Source organism: Juglans regia, chromosome 3 (assembly GCF_001411555.2).
Source record: "Juglans regia cultivar Chandler chromosome 3, Walnut 2.0, whole genome shotgun sequence".
NCBI classification, from domain to species: domain Eukaryota; kingdom Viridiplantae; phylum Streptophyta; class Magnoliopsida; order Fagales; family Juglandaceae; genus Juglans; species Juglans regia.
In genome coordinates, this window is record NC_049903.1 from 23,724,925 (window position 1) to 23,746,200 (window position 21,276).

General features: G+C 35.6%; 1 protein-coding gene across 1 annotated transcript in view; it reads left to right on the forward strand.

Moving 5' to 3' along the window:
* Positions 1 to 9,199, forward strand: part of LOC109000860 (polyribonucleotide nucleotidyltransferase 1, chloroplastic) — a 77,985-nt gene extending 68,786 nt beyond the window's left edge. Inside the window, exons 18-25 of the mRNA XM_018977874.2 lie at positions 5,678 to 5,751; positions 5,853 to 5,960; positions 6,070 to 6,164; positions 6,470 to 6,533; positions 6,934 to 6,987; positions 7,068 to 7,109; positions 7,672 to 8,187; positions 8,743 to 9,199. Coding sequence (XP_018833419.1) covers positions 5,678 to 5,751; positions 5,853 to 5,960; positions 6,070 to 6,164; positions 6,470 to 6,533; positions 6,934 to 6,987; positions 7,068 to 7,109; positions 7,672 to 8,088 — 854 coding nt within the window. The 3' untranslated portion in view covers positions 8,089 to 8,187; positions 8,743 to 9,199. The remainder of the gene's footprint in view (positions 1 to 5,677; positions 5,752 to 5,852; positions 5,961 to 6,069; positions 6,165 to 6,469; positions 6,534 to 6,933; positions 6,988 to 7,067; positions 7,110 to 7,671; positions 8,188 to 8,742) is intronic.
* The last annotated feature ends 12,077 nt before the right edge of the window (positions 9,200 to 21,276 follow it).

The window sequence follows — 21,276 nt, forward strand, 5'->3', positions numbered from 1 at the left end:
ATATCAGAGTGAACCAATTCAAAAGAACTAGATGCTCGATTATCAACTCGAGGTACAAAAGACACATGATGGTGTTTGCTAAGCTGACATGCTTCACAAGAAAAGGAAGATGCATTTTCAAGATTTCTAACTTGACGTTTCAAAAGAGAGAGATTGGTGTCCAAGGCGACAATGTCATTCAAAAGCAGATGATGAGGATGTGAGGACTCGAGTGGGTGACTGTCTGACATCAAGGTAATACAGACCACCAGCTTCATGCCCCGAACCAATCTTGTTCCCCGTCTTGAGATTCTAAAAGATACATATAGAGGGATAAAAGGTCACAGAACATTGAAGAGTTTTGAATAATTTGACTAATGGACAACAAACTAAAGGGAAAACTATGAGCATATAGAATAGATGACAAGGATATAGAATCGGTGAGCTTAGTGGATCCAATGCCTGTAACTTTAGCAAGAGAATCATTAGCAAGAGTAACACTCTTTGGAGATGTCAAAGTATCTAACTTAGATAAGGAATAAGACAAACCGATCAAATGTTCATTAGCTCCTGAATCGATGATCCATGGATCTTGAGTAGATGAGACAAGACAGGCGGACGTTGTACCTGAATGGGCATGAGTAGCTATGGAAGATGAAGTTGCTCGTGTGCGAGCCAAAAACTGATCATACTCATCCTTTGATATGCTAATCATCTCTGGAGTTGGGTCGGAATTCGTTGACGGTGATGTAGCATTTTGGCAAATAGCTTGATTAGCAAATCCAGATGGTCTACCATGGAGATCCCAACAATAGTCCACTGAGTGGTTAGTGCGACCACAATGAGTGCACTTACGAGATTCACGACCTCGAGTGTGATTACCTCTGGCATCACGCCCCCCACGTGCACCTCTACCACTCCGGCCTCCACGCCCACTGAGAGCAACATAGGAGGCAGCTAAAGCGGATCTCTCATTACTTTGATCTGAAGAAAACTGAGATCCTTGTCCAGATAATGTGGCTTGCTAAAGTCGAGAGAACACATCAGGAAATGAGAGAAGTTGTGGACTTGCTAGAATTTGAGAACGCACTGACTCATACTCAGGTTTTAAGCCAACAAGAAACCGAACAATATTAAAATCTTCCCGTTGTTTTAGGATACTTGAAACATCAAAAGTGATAGGTTGATACATTCTAAGCTCTTCACATATGCTTATCACTTGAGAATAATATTCTTCCAAGCCCAAAGCATCATGTTCCAACCCAAAGAATTGTTGACACAACTCAAAAATACGGGTTATGTTCCCAGCACCTAAATACATCTGTTTGAGATGCTTCCACACCTCTTGAGTGGTGTCAAAATGTATTAAGCTGGTGCAAATATTAGGCTCAATACTGGTCAACATTAGAGACAATATTTGAGCATCTTCTTCTCCCATTGAGCAAATGTAGAACTAGCTGAGTCAGGCATTGGATCAATCAAGTGAGTACGACAAAGGTCCTTGCCTTTCAAAAACATTTCAACAAATTTTGACCACAACAGATAGTTTTTTCCATTCAACTTTACTGAAGTCATAGGCATACTAATGTTTGGTGCAAGAGACATTGACTTAAATTTAGTTGTAATGGAGAAAAGTATCACAACAATTCAACTTGGAGTCAAGAATACACACAAAATATGAAATATGGATGAAAAACTGGGAGACACAATCTGGAAAAGTAGAAACCCATATTAAAAACCCAAATTTCGGATCTGTATTAGTCAAAACAAGCCTGTACAGGCCGAAACAAGCAAGTATAGGTTCTGAACCGGCCTGTATCGGGTCTGAATCGGCCTGTATCTGGTTTGAACCGCTCTGTTTCAGTTCTGAACCGGTATGTATCAGGTATCACAGTTACCGGCTTCAAAAACTAACCCTAAACTAACTTATCCTAAACAGGAATAAGTTTACCGTATACGTGTTACCAAACATACGTTATCCTGGATAGAAACAAGACCTTACACCGGATTGGGGGCAGACGTAGTTGAAGACAGGATAGTAGAGACCTGCCACCAAACACTCCGAGATGTTGACGTCACCGACGCCGGCGATAAACAGGGCTTCCGGCAGCCGATGACTACGAGAGACACACCGATGTGCACAGAAAATGCCAGCGATCTCGATTCTGGTGTCCAGTACCGGATTCGACACCTGAGGTCACCGGAAACACCTTGAAACAGATACCGGCCACCAACGACGAAGAGGACAATGGCCACTAACCACCACAGACAACAACGGTGATACCACAGCGCTGTCACACAACCACCACTAACTTCGTCGCACAACCACAACCACCACTAGCTCTGTCGCACAACCACCGCTAACTGACTACACTTTTGCTCTGATACCATGTAGTCGAACATAGACAGAGAATGAATTCATATTTTCATTAACATTCAACATCCTATACATACTACATACAAATGACCATTGTATACTAGGGGTGTGCAAAATTCCGAAAATTCCGACTTTGTCCGACTTCCGCTCCGACTTCGACTCCGACTTCATCGGAGTCATCGGAATTCGGAGTAGCTCCGAATATCTATTCGGAGTCGGAGTCGGAGTCGGAGTCGGAGCTCCAAGAAGCTCCGATTCCGACTCCGAAATTTTTTTTACTGTACACTTTTGCTCGAGCGAGGTGTCGAGCGCAAGTCGAGCACACGTTGTATTGAACATTGGCTCGAGCGACATGTCAAGCGGAAGTCGAGCGAACCTCTCTGGAAGAATTCTGCTCGAGCGACAGGTCGAGCGAAAGTCGAGCGAACCTCTTCCAGAGAGGTTCGCTCGAGCGAACCTCGAGCGCACGTCGAGCTCCGATCTTATGTCGGAGCTCCTATAGGAGGTCGGAGCTCCGACCTCCGATCGGAATCGGACTCCGACTCCAGTTCGGAGTCGGAGTCGGAGCTCCAATTTGGCTCCGACTCTTGTCGAAGTCGGAGGTCGGAAACGAGCACTCCGACTCCGTCGGAGTCGGAGCCCAGCCCTATTGTATACTCATAAACTATACTAATTACAACCATGTCCTCTAACACAAACTGCAGAAACCACATGACTGACTCTCTAGTTGTTGATGGGGAAAGGTGGTGAGAATATATTGCAGTTCAACACATTCTGAACAATTTTCCTGGAGGCTTCAGTTGGATTGTCTTAACTTTAATACCATTGATGAACAATATGTGGTTATTCTAGAAAGAGCCTTTTAGGAGATTAAGAGGGTGTTTGGCAAACAAAACCCCTTCTGAATTCAAAGGGAGTTTTGTCATCCTAGAGAGTTTTCATTTCCAGTTTTTGAGGTGGTGAAGGCATTGAATGGTGATAAAGCTCCTGGTCTTGATGGATTCTCATTAGTCTTTTTGCAGAAGTATTGGGAGATTATCAAAGTATATTTGATGAATGTATTCCATAAATTTTATGCTCATGGGAAGTTTGAGAAGAGGCTGAATGCTACTTTCATCGCAATTTTCCATAGGTAGTAGAGGCAGTGGAGACTAAGGACTTTGTCCGATGAGCTTAATTATAAAATCATATCCAAAGTCCATGCTAACCAGCTGAACATCATGCTAGTGAAAATTATTTTCACCTAACAGAACGCTTTCATCACGAGACTACTAATCTTTGCTCAACACGTATAGCTAATGAATGCCTCAATAGCATAATCATAAGGGGTTTCCAGGTGTGCAATGTAAACTAGACTTGGAGAAGGTGTATGACCACATGAATTCGGCTTCTTGTTGTGTTTACTTAGGAGATTTGGCTTCGGAGGGAGATGGTGCGAGTGGATAACACACTTCATTTTTATGATGTGTTTCTCAGTTTTATTGACGGTACCACCTCAGGTTTCTTTAACAGCTCTCGGTAATTATGACAGAGGGATCCATTATCCCCAGAACTGTGTGTACTGGTAATGGAGGCAGAGTAGAATCTACCACCTGCTGTGAGCAAGGGACTCTTATCAGGTTTCTTGATGGGGATGATAAATAATGCTGTTTGCGGTGGAAGTAAAATATGGTGGCATGTGGGGTAAATGCTGTTCAAATGGGCCAGAGGGTCTTATGGGACTGAGGTGTGAAAGAACATTAGGAGCGGGTGAGTTGATTTTTCATGTATTGCTAGATATTAGGTGGGGGATGGGTTGAAAAACAAATTTTTGTACTGTGTGGTGCAGGACCAGCCTTTGAGGACTGTCTCCATGGAATTATTTCATCTATCTCAAATGAAGGAGGCTTTGGTTGTAGAACACTTGCCAATCTCTGATGATATGCCTTAATGGAATGTTACTTTTATTAGATCTGCCCATGGTTTGGGGGATGGAGTTTTTCTCTTGGCTCTTTGATAAGTTGTATTCCTTTAGGTAAAGTAGAGGTGGGGATGATCAAATTTGTTGGTTCCAATTCAAAATACGGATCTTCGATGTTAGATCTTTCAATCCGCTGATCCCTCCAGTCAGTTCAAGAGTTCTTTGGGAATGTATTTGGAAAACAAGGCAAGGGTAGCTTTTGTTCGGGTGACTGTTTTGGGGAAGATCTTAAGAATGGATAATTTGAGAAAGAGGCATATTGTGATAATAGCAATGTGTTCTATGTGCAAGCAAAATGGGATTGACCACCTCTTTCTACATTGTCATTTTGCTAAAGATTTTATGGGATTGAGTGGGCCATTCCTCAGAAGCTTGAAAGAAGGTTACTTAGTGCTTAATATGCTGCTTTTGGCAAGAGTGAAAAACCCTGAGAGGATGGTGAAACCGAGTTAAAAACTATAGCATTCAGCATCCTCTACTCCCTTGATTTGTAGTTTTTAAAAGTCAAAACTCATTAAAAAAAGAAGAATTACTTGGGTTCCGACTCCTTTTGGCATCTTTAATTCCGTATACTTGTCATGGAGAAACACATACTACCATGGGGAGTAGCATAGTACTCTGGTGAATGCAAATATGCTTGTGAACATATTTTATTGAAGTGTTTGGAAAGTAGTGTTACAAACAAAGAATAAGACTGTTTTTTGATAATCTAAAGAACCACTTGGTAACATTACATCCAATATCTAAAAAGAACTAGAATACTGAGAAAGTCAAAGTTTTAAATGAATGATTAAAACTTAGAAGTTTCTTTTTACCTATAAAAAAATGAATGATAAATTTTCTTTTAAGAGTGGTCTGTGACTCGTGTCAAACTGAGAGAAGGGTTTGGACCGGTTTTAAGGTAATAGGAAATCTAAGCTGTCTGGCCACTTTCACTCATCCAAAATAGACACAAAGGGAGAATGGAAGAAGACTATGATGGACATCTGAGATAATTGTTTGAGAATGGCACGTGTGACATCACTTTATCTGGAACTCCTACTCTTCACTGCCAATGTTACACATTTTCATACCCTTATATTTATCAAAATATAGGATTAGATTTGATTCATAATGAACCTGTTTCAGCAGCTGTCATGGAATTAATCATGATCAACTCAGCCATGTCTACTTGAAAAATAACTCTATAATTTTTGGGTACTTTCTGCTACACTTTCTCCTGGGATATATATAGAACCAAATAATTGGTGGCTTGAGTTGAGGTTTACAAGTCTTTTTATAACTCGAAAATAACATTTGAGTGTTAGTTTGTCCTATCTATTTGAAGTGAAATTAATGCTATTTCATGTTTGATAATTCAGATGAAATGTTGAAATGTTCGCCTCCGCCCTTGAAAAGGCTTTCTAAGTATGCGCCATTAATTCTCATCATGAAGGTTTGTTTGCTACTTGTAGAACTTATACGTTGCTTGGCCAACTAAAACTAATTCCTGCAACATCTGATGTACTCCTCCCTTACAATGTTGTTGTTTTACAGGTCAAACCTGAAAAGGTAAATGCTATTATTGGTTCTGGCGGAAAGAAGGTGAAGAGTATTATTGAAGAAACTGGGGTAGAGTCAATTGATACCCAAGATGACGGAATAGTAAGATCAGATTATGATCTCATCTATAGGTTTTTTTTTTTTTTTTGGTTATGTTGGTATTATAATTCAACTATTGCTGCAGTTTTAGATATATTTGTGGCTTTTGCAGGTGAAAATTACTGCAAAGGACTTGTCTAGTTTGGAGAAGACAAGAGCTATTATTAGTAATCTGACAATGGTTCCATCGGTTGGTGATGTCTATAGGTACTCTTTTGGTTAATTGGGAAATGAAAGAATATATAGATGCTATGGTTTTTTTCTTTATTGTTATTTGTGATTGGACAATCCATAGTCCTTCATGGTTTTTTCTTTATTGTTATTTGTGATTGGACAATCCATGGTCCTTAAGATAAAGGTATGCATAACAAAGGCACACAAAATAATTCTCTAATGTTCTTAGTCCAATGTTGAATGGGATCCAGGGGCCCCATCAATTTTTTGTGCTTAATTTGCTGGACTTTAGTTTACGAAGTGAAGAGGTATTTGACTTCTTTCCTCGTACTTTTTAGGGACTGTGAGATCAAATCAATAGCTCCTTATGGAGTTTTTGTCGAGATTGCACCTGGAAGAGAGGTATGTGTTTCATCCCTAGCTGTCTAAAGCACCAACCCTCCCATAACTGATATCTGTATATATCGTTGTGCTGACACACAAACACAATATATATATGTGTGTGTCTCTGTGTGTGTGTATTGAAATAGTAAATAAAATGGTATTTTGCTCTACTTCTAGTTATCTGGCTAACCATTTATGTTTTTTGAGTTTCAAAAATGTTTTTGTGGATGATGTTCTTCTCATTTTATCTTATGATGGTTAAATATTTAAATGAAGCAACCATATGAATGATCTATCTATCTATCTTTATGGGATTAATCATTCTTCTTTTCTGATTTGGGATTTATTTCATAGACGGGATGGGGGTCAGAAAGATTTATCCACAAAAGAAAATAGCTAATTTTCAATTTTTCTTCAGGGACTTTGCCATATTAGCGAATTGAGTTCAAACTGGCTTGCAAAGGCAGAAGATGTAAGCATGCAAATTTTGTTTATATTTTCAAAGATTATACTGATACCATGGTAACAATGATATGCTTTTTCTTGTGACAGGCTGTTAACGTTGGGGATCGCATTGATGTTAAACTAATTGAGGTATGGAGTATGATTTTTCAGATACCCCCACCCCTTCTGAAACTTGATCTGTTGGCCGACGGCTTTTGACATTACTTTGCTTATATGCCTTTGCGAGAAGCAGTGCCCTTGTATCCAATGTATAACATGCTGATAAATACAAAAACCATGACAAACAGATTGATTCCTTTTTTCCATATCAGCAAGAGCATGTCAAGAGAAGATTCTTTCTTCTTTTGTCAGGAGAGATCCTTTATACCATTATTATTTACAGAAGATATCCATCCATGAGTTCCACTACATATTCTAGCTAGTACATTACCTATGTTAAAAATTACTAGGTGGTCTCACAGCGGACCACATGTAGCTGTTCTGTTGATCACGAAATCCTTTCTGAAAGGTTTTTGAAAATTTTCACTCTCTTCTGTTATTAACTTGTGAATTCTATACATTATAAACTGAATTCTATACTTGTGAATTCTGTTTTTCCTGCTGTCTTATTTTTTCCTTGACGAAGTTCAATTTTTCTGGATTTCAACTGCATAATAGAATTTGTCGTGGTAATTATGAGTATTTATTACAGGTAAACAATAAGGGACAACTTCGCCTTAGCCGCCGAGCACTACTTCCTGATACAGATCCAGGGAGTCCCAGTGAAAAGCAGGATACGGGTAGCACCACAAAAGATATTGTGGCTTCGCAAAAAACAGCTGAAAGAAGCTCGGCTAAGAAAGTTCTGAATGTTCCAAAGGATGGTTTAGCTGAGGGTCAGCCTGATTCTAAAGTTGGCGCTCCTAAACTTGGAAGCTCCCATAAAAGTACTCCTGCAGAGGACACTCTACTCCCTCAAAAGAAGTTCATCAGAAGATTGGTTGGCTCAACCAGGGATGAGCACAACGTTAACAAAGACACGTCAAAGAAGAGCAGCAGTAAAGCAATCAGTACTGTCTCCAGCAAGGATGAAACTAGTTTAGTGAATGGAGAGGCTAACATTGGGTAGCAATTTATATCGCTTTCCTAGTGTTGCTAGGGATTTGTTATCCCCATTTGCATGGTGAGAGTGATGGAGCAAGACGGTCCTTGCTTGCATTAAATCATGGTATGAACTTGGGCATGAACTGCCTACTTCTTTCACACACGACTAATATAAAAAATTGATTTGCTGAAATATCTAGTAGATGTTTATTGGCATTAAAGAGTTACTGTTTTAATTCATGAAAGCGGTTCCCTCATATAACAAGTTGTTTAAAACCACACGTATTGTTACAAATATTGCAAATGAAATTCTATCCATTCATATGTCCATCTTCAGTCGTAAGCATGATATGATTCAAGTAACGAGGGAGCATCACACAGCTAATATACCTGATAGGAGTGCATATCATCCGTGCACGTTTGTCTCCTCGTGACATCTGATGTGTTTTGACTTTTACAACTTGTGCTAACTTGTTAGCGGTTCTTTATTTCTTCTATTTTCCTTTTATTTCTTGTTTCCTTATTATAAAATTATTTTTATAATACGTGATCATGTCCTTGGTTGCTGTGTCTCAACTCTTTAAGTTCGATTGTCGACAATGAGAAGATCTTCATGTTTCCCATGGGCATTTGGTAATTTTTATATGATGTCTGACTGATGACCGATTGTCTTTGACAGGAAGAGTTCGTTGCCATATTTTGCCTCAGGAAGCATAGATTATATCGTTGCAGAAGGAACCTTATCAGCTGTGCCTCTTTTCTGAAGGAAGGCCAAAGTCAAAAGGGAGATTTATTGAAGCAATTGAGTAATCCAGAACACCCCCCCTCTTTTTTTTTTTTTTTATGTTGGGTAAAGACTCGTTAGAATGCTTTGAAAGCTATGGTGCTTTATCACTAACTGCTTTTGAAGCATTCGTAGAAGGATGTCATAAGACTCCTTTCTATTCAATTTTCGTGTTTCGTTTTTATTTCATGTTGCTAGGTACAGCTGTTAATGTTTGATGCTATAGTTCTCTGTTGGCTATTGTTATGACTGCGACGGCAAAACAACACAATTGTAAATTATCGCGTGTTGGTTTCTCTCATTCAATCATGTACTTTCTGATCACTTCCAAGACATTGTAGCATTCAACTTATATCAGCAGCCTCTGGTTACAACTTGCTAGATTGTCCTTGTTTACTGGATGCAACCATACATTGGCAAGAACTGGCTTTTTCCGTTGGTGGCCACTGTTAGTTCACCAACGTCTTCAACCATACATTGGCAAGAACTAGCATTCAACTTCCTCCTCGTCTTCCATTTGTGTGGGTCATGTTGGAGCAAACATATGCTTGCAAAGATCTGCATTCAATTCTGACAATGCACTAATAGTGGTAATTGTAATGATTTAAGGAAATTTTTAGGCCCCGTTTGGATTGAGAGTTGAGATAAGATAAAAATTGAAAGTTAAATAAAATATTGTTAGAATGCTATTTTTTAATATTCTTATTTTTTTGAGATTTGAAAAAGTTAAATTGTTTATTATATTTTGTGTGGAAATTTGAAAAAATTATAATGATGAAATAAGATGAGTTGATATCGAAATCCAAATGGAGCCTAAGTTAAATAAATGGACTTCCTATAAATCATTATTCTAAACTAGAAACAAGCATTATAGATATTTTTCAATCTCCAATAGAGAACATCTAACATGTCAATGGACTCATAAACATGTCCATATCATGGGGCATAGAAATAAGATCCATCTTTTTTATCACGTTCTTTAAATTAGTTATAAACACAAATCTGATGTGTTAAATGGATATTGTTTGTTTCTATACTTCCTCATTGACGGTTAGTTATTTAAATTCCATTACAACAATAGTCATTTTTGGGAAAAAAAAATATATTACTGAGATATGATTATAAATTCTGAGCAGCTTTATAGCAAGGTTAGCAATTGTCCTAAGATAATATTCCTGGCAAATAAACTATACATTGTGGCCTCAAAGCATATTAAGACAATCTAAAATATAATTCTAATGAGTTTAAGTTCTTTTTATATTTATAAATTTAAATTATATTATAATTTGGATTTAAAAAAATATTTTTAGACCAAAAATAATGTCTGGGGTGGGGGGAAAAAGCCTCTTCCCCTCATGGGGCGGGGTGGGGTGTAGGGAAGGAACACCCCCCTCCCCCCTTCCCAACCCTACCCTACCCTACCCTACCTTACACCATGCAAGTAGCACCCCTAACCTCGGCCTTCATTGCACATGAACTAGTAATGTTTTGCTTCATGCTATTTCACGAAGCTTATGCTTTTTCTCGTTAAAAGTTAACTAGAAAGGAAAACTTCTCTATTTTACATGATCTAGTTTGTATGCATATGATATTAGATTAGATTATCTATAGGTTTGGTTTAATCATTAAAATAATTTTTTTTTGTAATTTTTTATCTTACTCATATGATGGTCATATTTTTAAAATCTAACGGGCATATTTATTAACTTATCCAACATGATGTATTCAACTATTGAATATGAATGGATGGTACTATGTTGTCTCAAATCCATTTAGATGACATTACCTAAGCATATAAGTTTAAGAGATACTCAAAAGTAGGGCTGCAAATGGTCCGGTCCAGTCTGGTCCGGCGATGGATCGAATATTTTTAGTCTATCATTTTTTCGGACCGGACCAGTCAGTCCGGCCTTTTTTTTTAAAAATAATTAATAAAAAAAATTATTTAAAATACTAAATTAAATTAAGTGACTTATTAATGTAAATTATGCAACAAACTCAATATAAAAATATTTTATTGGTCAATGATAATAAATTAGATAAAAATTATATTATTAATTTATATAATTACTATATAATTAACTAATTGATATTATATATTAATTAATTCATAGAATATTAACAAGTGTTAATAACATATTTAAAATCTTATATTGTTAATAGTGATAGGTTAGATGAAGATATATATAAAATATTGTTAATTTATATAATATTAACAAGTATTAATAATATATTTAAAAATTTATATTGTTAATTATATAATTATTATATATAAAATATATTTTTTTTTATTTTTCATTCGGTCCGATCCAGTCAGGAAAAACCTTAGACTGTGGACCAGACCGAAAAGTTTCGGTTCTCTAAAATGTGGACCGGACCGGACCGGTCTAAGTCTCAGTCCAGTCTGGTCCGGACCGAAACAGTCGGTCCGTTCGGTCCGACCAGACCGTTTATCACCCATACTCAAAAGAATCGGCTATTTCATTTCTGCAAAATACACTAATTCTATCAAAAAACTTATCAACTTATATCCTGTACGTTGCACTTAGTAATAAGGTCAATGGTCAATGTCTTGTTTATATATTTTTTCTTTCTAATCAAGTATGTGTAATATTAATAGAAAATATAACGAGTACATAGTGTTTCAAGGTGGATCCTTTTTATTGTCAATATACAAAATACATTTAGGTGGACTATCTAGGGGTATACAACCAAAGGAGATTGGTCGCTACCCATTGCGCCACTGAGTGCCCACATTGATTTTGAGATTTTGATTGTTTTTTGAACACTCCAATCACAGGTATGTAGATTTTGATGGATGCATCCAAAAGACTCGTAGCTATCACATACAAAATGTTTGCATCTAACAATCACTACATAAGAAACCCTCTTTTGGGACAAGATTTTTCGTCCCAAAAGACAATTAGGGACCAAAACATTTCGTCCCTAATTTGTCCCAAAAAGTCTTTCGCAAAAGACAATCTAGGACGAGAAAGAAATTTCATCCTAGAAAATATCTTTTAGGATGAAATTTTCCCAACCTGTTCGAAGTTCGTTCAAATGGAAAAAGAATTTTAGATGAAAGCATTTCGTCCCTAAAAAGCATTCAAATGGCCAACTTTCATTCGAACATAGAATATTGTTCAAATGGTTACGATATATGGCTATTTGAACACTAAGGCTGCGTTTCGATGCTAAGGTAATTTCAAATGATCTGAGTTTATCTGTAAATAGTAGTATTTTATGAATCTCATTAAGATGTATTTGAATGTAAATAGGATGAGATATGCGTTTGAATGTATAAAGTAGGTTGAGATGGGTTTTAACTTTTTATGGAAAGTTGGAAAAATAGTGGATCCCATCAATGATTGGTTTTAAATGGGTTGAGGTGATTTCATCTTCCAAACACAGCCTTTACATTTGAAGGGATGGGAGGTCATTCGAACGGTAACTCGAATTGTTCGAATAAGAAAGTTCCTAATTATGTTCGAATTAGGGTTATAATCGTTCAAATGATGTGATTGTAAATCATTCAGATGTATTGCATTTTCGTTCGAACATAATTGGGTCAAGTTATTGTTGTTCGAATAGGAGTTGTTAGCATTCGAATGCTTTATTATGCCTGTTTGAATGAGCGTTTGAAGATGGATGCAATCTGTTCGAATATTGAATTGTATATGGTTCGAACATTTTATGTTAAGGTTCGAACTTTATTTTGGTCAAAATATTTATGTAACGCCCCAATGGAAAGCCTAAACCACATGACCTATACTCTAAAAAGATTAGTCAATGATACAATTAAAGCTCTATTGGAATATTATATAGAGCACGAACTTCTCTTTCCCAAGTTATATGTGATCTCATACACCACCTATACTTACACATCTTATGGGGTATCACAAACTACCCCCTTAAATTTTACGTCCTTGTCGAGCCAGTCTATCGCAGGTGGCATGGCTCAAGTGCAACATTTCTAGTTAGGATAGGATCTGATACCATTTGTAATACCCTAATGAAAGGTCCAAACCACATGGTCTATACGAACTAGTCAATGAAACAATTGAAGCTCTATTGGAACATTATAACGAGCAAGAACTTCTCTTTCTCAAACAATGTGAAATCTCATACACCTCCTATCCTAACACATCATATGGGGTATCATAATTTACATTCGAATAGAAGTGAGTTCATTTGAATAAAAAAAGTATGTGTTCAAATGGGATGACAACTTGTAGTTCAAACTATTATAATAACTGTTCAGCGATTAGCCCATTTCGAACATAAAATAGTGTACGCATTAGAATAAATGAAGTTACATTCAAGCAGTAGGTAGTAAACGTGAAATTAAAACATAATATATAATCCAACAATTGTTCATGAAAATGTTAGACTACAATTAAAGTCTAAGTTAGGGTCATGATACAAAATATTAAAAAAATTACAAAATGTGTGAAATGGAACTAGAGGCATAAAATGTTGGAACATCATCATTTGCATTTCTTGAAGCATTTCTTTGCAATGAATGGCTAACTCCCTCTACAGCTTCTCTTATTGTTGAATTTGTAATCACATCTCCATGGTGGATCTTTAAACTTTATCTATTTATTTTGTTGCCAAGACTCCTACAATAAGAAGCAAAATTAGATTGACGGTATAACATATAAGAAAAATGCATTGAATTAATATAATGAAATAATGCATTACCTGGTATACCGGCTCCAAAGTATTGCGAAGAAAGTTGTGCTCTATACGATAGGATTTTGCTTACTCTTAAATGATGGTTCTATTTCCACCGGAGTAATTTAAAATATCAATCTAAGCATTCATGTGCCAAAATCGTGAGGCCATCACTACTCAAACTTTAGATACTATCCACTCATTGTTACTACATTTGTCGAGATCTGAGTGACTCTTTACTGAAGTAACAATTAAAGCCACACATTTCTTTTGAATAACTCTTTGTTTGAACTTCTGCAAGACAGGAAGTCGATATAAACTTATTATTAGCCGTCTTGTAAAGCTGTAAAATGGATAATAATAAGTTATACAAGATTTCAGTCTTGACAAGAATGTATGGAGATCTATCTTGAAGAAATGTGTGGCTTTCATTGTTACTTCACTTGTTGAAGTCTGAGAATTTGTGTAGTGAAGTAACAATGAAAGTCACATTTCTTCAAGATAATTCTTGATTCAAACATCTGCAAAACGATATAGACTTATATTAGTGGTCTTGTAAAGTTGTAACACGGATAATAATAAGTTTAAACAAGATTCCAGTCTTGCAGAGAATGAACGAAGAATTATCTAAAGAAATGTGTGGTTTTCATTGTTACTTCACTTGTCGAGTTCTGAGAGACTGAGTAGTGAAGTAACAATGAAAGTCAGACATTTCTTCAAGATTGTCCTCTGATACAACCTGTGCAAGATAGGAAGTCGGTATAGACTTAATATTAGCCGTCTTGTAACCTTGTAAGATGAATAATAATAAGTTTGTACAGACTTCCAGTCTTGCAGAGTTCAAAAGGAGAATGATCTTGAAAAATGTCCGGCTTTCATTTCTACTTCACTTGTTGAGGTGGGAGAGACTATGCAGTGCAATAACAATGAAAGCCCCTCACTTCTTCAAATAATTCTCCCTTCACTTTCTGTAAGACCAGAAGCCTGTATAGACTTATTATCAGCCATCTTGTAAGCTTGTAAGACAGATGATAATAAGTCTATACAACATTCAAGCCTTGCAGAAAATGAATGGAGAATTATTTTGAAGAAATAGGGACTTTCATTCTTACCTACACAGTCTCTCCTACCTTTGGACATGATGGGGAATTTTGACATATAAGTGCTTAATTTAATTCTTTAAGTGAATCAAGAGGGAAGAGAATCTTCGTTTAAGAGTTATAAACAAAATGAATGTGTGCAGAACTAAACGAATTAAATGAAATCGTACGGAAGCGAATCGCTTTCGAGGCCTCTCGGATTGCCCATTCATGAAATAAGGTGCAGGAGTTCTTTGCATCCGTAGAGGAGGCTCATCCATGATTGGTAATCGGAATGTGGGTACTTGACTGGATGCCCCTCCATTGATCTTGGCTTGCTTCATTGCATTCATGAATTCTTTGTTTGATTCTTCAGGCTTCTTCCGATCCGCTTGACATCATTTCCCTCTACTCCAAGTATTCCGAAGTATGTTCCTCCTTTCGTCATCTAACATCATTATGTGTGCAGAACGATGAATCTGACTGTTCCCTAGACATTGCTATTGTTAATTAGAGACAATTTATGTGTGCTAAAAAAACAAAAACTCCATCACTCAGAATAGTTAAATTAGGTGTATGTACAAACCCATATTACATAACACTTGTATTTTATGGTTTTTTATTATCGACTAGTATTTTTATTATTTTTAGTTTATTCCAATTATAATTTTAATCACTGCTATTCTATTTGCTTGAGTAATTAAAACCAGTGTGTTGATTTTTTTAACTAATTAGAACTAGAAATTTAATTATAATGATCAAAATAGTATTTTATAGTATTTATTTTTTATCATGGACTAACAATTGCATCCTTTTGATTTTATTCTAATTATGATTTTTATTACTAGTTGTTACTTCCTTGATTAAGTATAACTAATTTTTCTTTGACAAACTAATTATAACTAGCTAGTATTCTACATTATGGTAAAATTAGGGATATGGTGTTTTTTTTAATGATGTAGTAACACATACGATGTTGACAATTGAAAGCCTTTTATAATTTTTATAACATTTATATTTCCTTGACTAATTATAACTAGTATTTTTTATCTTATTAATTTTAAATAGTATTCTAATTATAATCATAATTTTTATTTATTTTTTTTATCATGGCATCCACAGTTGTATTTTTTTTAACAAAAAATTATTCTAATTGTGAGAGATATAACTAATATTTTAAATACTTGACTAATTATAGTTAATGTTCTCTTTTTAACTTTAATGTTGTGTGGAAACATAAATACTACAATTTTTGTTCTTTACACACTTAATTATGCTAACAAATAATATAATAAATTTCAAGTGACATATATACAAAATCATTATATACCATAAAGCCCAACATGCTTTCTAGTTTCAACATCCATTAATTAATCTCAACATGCAGTAAATCCCAACATGCAATATTAAATACAAAGTAATAAATCCACAACTTATAGTATATATCCACAACATCCATTAATTCACAATAATATACATTAAAATCCTAAGTAGTCAATTCACAATATGCATTAAATCTCAACCTCGGATAAGCCCAAGTTATCAATCTACAACAGGAGTTACATCTCAACGTCCATTAAACAATATACATAAATAACTATGTATTACATTTATATTAAGAGTTGAATGTTCCTTAAGTATTACCTCAAAATGTATATCGAGAAAGATGTCAATATTGAGGATGGCTTAATCAAATGTGATTACAACTGTCTAAACAGAACTATTAAAACTATATATTCATATTCTAAATTGTCATTAAAACTTTAGACATGCTTACTGCCAAGTGTTCGAACACATGTTTGAACACTACCTCGAACAAACATTCGAACACACTAGCCATTCGAACACTCACTAGTCATTCAAACACTAACAGTTAAGGTTTCTAGAACATAACATACCAATGGTTCGAACTCTCACTGGCCATTCAAACAACAAGCCGTGCATGGAATTCCTCTATGGCACGCACGGCTTACACTCTCTAATAGGTCAGTAAACTCTCTCTCACTCTTTATTCTCTCTAGCAGGTCACCGAACTCTCTCTTTCACTGCATATTCATCTCATTCCTAAACAAATCTCACTCTCACTCTAAAAAAACCAAATAAACTAAACCCAACAAATTGATACAAACATCTATTACCTGAATTTACATATTAAACCAACAATAAACACAATAAGTGAGAGAGAAGCTTTGACCTCTCTCAATATGTCACACGACAGTTCTTTGGAGAATGCCCAATAAACACTACCTCCCCTGAATCTCTCTCTATCTCGCACCGTCTCTCTATCTAAGAAATATAGTAGCTCTCTCTCCCTCTCTCTTGGTGTTTCTCTCTCTCCCTCTCTATTTGCAAGGAAGAGAAATGTTGGACTCTCTCTCTCTCTCTGTGAAATTAATGACTCAAAATGGAGGAGGCAACAAGGATGGGAGATCCATATATATGATTTAAGCCTTCAAACTCTGACTTGTCTGTTTGAACGCAAAAATTTGCTTTAGCTAGCAACTTTGCCCGGGTTTGATGTCAAGGCAATTTTCATTTGAACCATATGTTACAGATTTGAACGAATGAACATATGGTTTCAACGAATGGTACAACAAGTTGTTACATTCGAACAAGTATATAAGATTATTATATCCATTCAAACACAAATTCTTCATAGTACAAACATCTGCTGAATTGTTTGAACACCAAAATTTTCCTTTATCCTACTTTTATGTGCACACTTTAGCTCAAGGCACATATGCTCGAATGGAGGTGACAAGCGTTCAAATAAAATAGCATCAATACCTTCTTACGTTCGAACAATGTTAAAATGTATATTCCTTTGAAAAATCATTCGAATGGACAAAAGTACCTTTCGAATTGATGTTCGTACTACTATATCTCTGCTCGAACATACCACCACATGATTAATGTAAATGTGATTTGTTATAAAATGTACAGCACATAATATGTATATTAAGGACCACTACATAGTAAATATAATATGTATATACTACATAGTATACTACATATACTATATACACTACCTATATTATATATATATATATATTATATTATACTTAGCACACATACGATATTTATACTCCATAATATATACTACATACTATATAACTGCTATATTTAATTTATAGTATATATACTAAATTTATAGTATGTCTATAAATCTCATTCAACTAATCAAATTCATATATACATATATATATGCACACACACACACACTAAATAGTATACATAGTATATATACGATATGTATACTACATAGTATATATACTAAATAAATAATATGTATATAAATGTCATTCAACTGGTCAAATTCATATATATATATACACTATAAACATAGTATATATAGACTACACAATATACATAGTATATATATAATACATATTATATATACTAGGTAATATATATACATTAGATACTATATAGATATATCGTATATATTTATACTATATATATTATATATACGACGTGTATAGTATAGTATTATATAATTAATGTAGATTGTATAGTATATTCTATATTATACAAGATTTAAATGCCATATTAAATCTTAAATAATTTATTGAAAGTAAGTATGTTTGAATTTATGAAATTCTCGTTCAAACGGTTATTCGAACGACTGTCAACCTTTTAGACCTAGTTGGACCCATTCAAACACAAATTCGAACAACATTTATTTCCGATCAAATGCAAACCACATGGAAATGCGTCTCAATTGGTTAGGGCAGGAAGATTTCCTGCCTTAATGCATTGCATCTCACTAATATTCACCCAAATATTCTTATGTTTTTGTTCGAACGGTCATAAAGGAAGGTTCGAACAGTTTCGTTTAACTAGATATGAAATTCTTGATTTCATTTAAGGGTTCGAACATTTAACAAAATGTTCGAACAATTATCAAGAGAGTGAGAAAGACAGAAACATACTTATGTCTTTCTCACGAAAGCTGCATGACATATATATATATAGAGAGAGAGAGAGTATGAGAATTAAGTAGAAGATAGTGTTAAGTTGAGGAAGGTTTAGGACGAGAGTGTTTGTTGTCGAAGAGAGAGAGTGTGGGACTTTCGGCTAGTTTCTCAGCTAGAGAGAGAAAGATCGTTGTATCTAGTGAAGGCTCGCATCGGTAAGCATTTGAACGTGAAGCGATCTGACTAAAACTTTGTTCAAACAATCTCATATTTGCTCAAATGGATGTTCAAACCCCAAACCGTGAAAACTTTCGATGAATTATATTCTCCTTTATGACATTTTATTAGTTGTAGATGATACATAAATGAAATCTATCTCATTTTTATAGGTTCTAATTGCTGCTTTGACTATTGATATAAAATATACATTTTGAGGTAAGTCTTTTCTGATTAATATATAATAGATGTTTCTATTCTATAGCATTTGCTTGTTAATGTTAATGCATTTTTCTTGAACACCTATTCCTGACTCGTTGTTGGACTCACCTAGTGAGGATGGGATATCAGACTCCAATGGATTAAAGTATTGTATTTTAACCAGTGTATAAACATGAGCATATACAAAAATCAGAATGCAGAACAAAATATTTTCATTTTCAGAGTGCGGAAGCAGAACATGTTATCAAAATATCAGAGCGAAGATTTAGAAATAATTTCATTCAAAATATTCTTTGGCATAGCATAAATGATCATCATCATCATCAGAACATCATATCAGAACAGAGGCCATGTATAACCCCCGTGGTAGGGTTGTGCATCTGCGGATAGCCAAGCAGAACATGAAACACTCTGTCACCAAGGTGTGCACTCAAAACAGAGACCACTACTCTAACCCGTGGCAGGGCCGTATCCACTATTATTACCCATGGTTGGGTCGTATCCACTATTATAACCTGTGGTTGAGCCGTATCCACTATTGTAACCCGTGGTTGGGCCGTATGCCACTATTATCACCCGTGGCAGAGCCGTAATTGAACAGAATGGAAACATAATCAAATTCAAAATCAGAGAGTCATGCCAAAGGTTTTTAGAAATCACGTCTTATCCAAATAGAGTACTGAACAAAAATCATCCGAACACAACAAAATCATATCACAACATAATTTATGCACAAATTTCATATTCGCTCTCATTTTCAAATTTTAGAAACAGAATGTAAAAAATAAGCTCATGTCTATACCAGTCATGACAAAAAATACTTTCTTCTTAAACAGAATCTCATGAGTAATGCAGAACAAATATCTGAGGTTGTTTTCAGAATTCTTTTCATAGCAAAACATGCACATTTTTTTAAAAAGGACCTCAGATCATTTTATTTAATGCAAAGTCTAGCATAGGAACCCCGCTTACCTGAACTTCTTAGCTTTTCAGAATTTTCCTCAAAATGTCGAACAATTAACAATCGTCACCTATCAAATAATCAAGTAATTCTCGTAAATTTCCAATCAATCACGTATTTCGGTATTTAAGCGTAGGCTTATAAAATAACCTATTTTAATTCTTCAAAACCTAAAACCCTCAAAAGCCCAAAATATATCATCCCTTTCTAAAATTGGCAATGTCCATTTAATAACTTCGACTAAAAACATTTAAAAAATCTAACTTGTTTACTATTGAAGCGTAATTATAAAATCTAATACTAGATAATATAATTATACCAAAAATATTTTAAATTATACAGCAACCAAATAATAAACTAAGTCATAGTAAAAACACAACATTTCCGATTATTCCTTTGAAAGAAATAACAAATTTAAAGCATTTAAGGAACATTCTTGACTAACATAAGAAAAAGACTTATCTGCCATCATAAAACCCTTCGCAAAAGACAACCCAACCCAACCGAAAAAAAAATATAAACTCAAACCACCTAATGCTTTGGCTTGTAACTCAAGGGTAAAAACATAATACCCTAGATCTAAGCTTCCCTAACCTTACGTAAAGAGCAAAATACCTCTAAGTGCAGGGCAACAAGTTAGTGGAACCACACTTGCATGCGCTGGAAGTTCACTAAAACTGGAAATTTAAACCAACTAAACGCTAACAGCACAAACGAGATCCACAAAAACTGAAACTTGTTTTCAAGTTTGAAAAAGAAGGAGGCAACGACAAGGCTCACCGAGGAAGGAGGCTACACCAGGGATTCGGTCGGAGCTAAGCCGCTTCGGTGGATACGTTGGCAGCTGGGTGGCTGAATACAGAGGGATAGAGCGATGAGAGAGAGGTCCACTAATGAGAGAGACAAAAACACAGAGAGAAAAAATATACGTGAGAGGCAGGGGGTAGTTTCAACATGGCCTACCGTGCTGATGATGAACGTACTACTGATCAGGGTTGACGAATTGTATTTAGATGGCGATTTGAGGTTGGCTGGGTGGTTCTCCATCGTATATCGAGGCTGAAAAACTAGGGAAGCGAGGTGATTTTCTTACTCTGTTTTTGGGTAGCTAAAACAGGGGACAATGAGACCGTGGGGACCCCATGCACTCAGGCCACTGTGGACGGCGGATTGGAGGCACGGAGGGCGCAGAGGTTGCTGGTGGCAGCAGTATGGACGATGGAGGGCTAGCTTGCGATTCAAAGTGGTGCAGCAGTTTGTGTTTTGGGCAAAAGTTTTACTAGCCTGGAAAAACAAGCGACTATAATTATACTGCGAAAACCCTAGATGAAAACCAAACGGACGAGGGATGTGCATG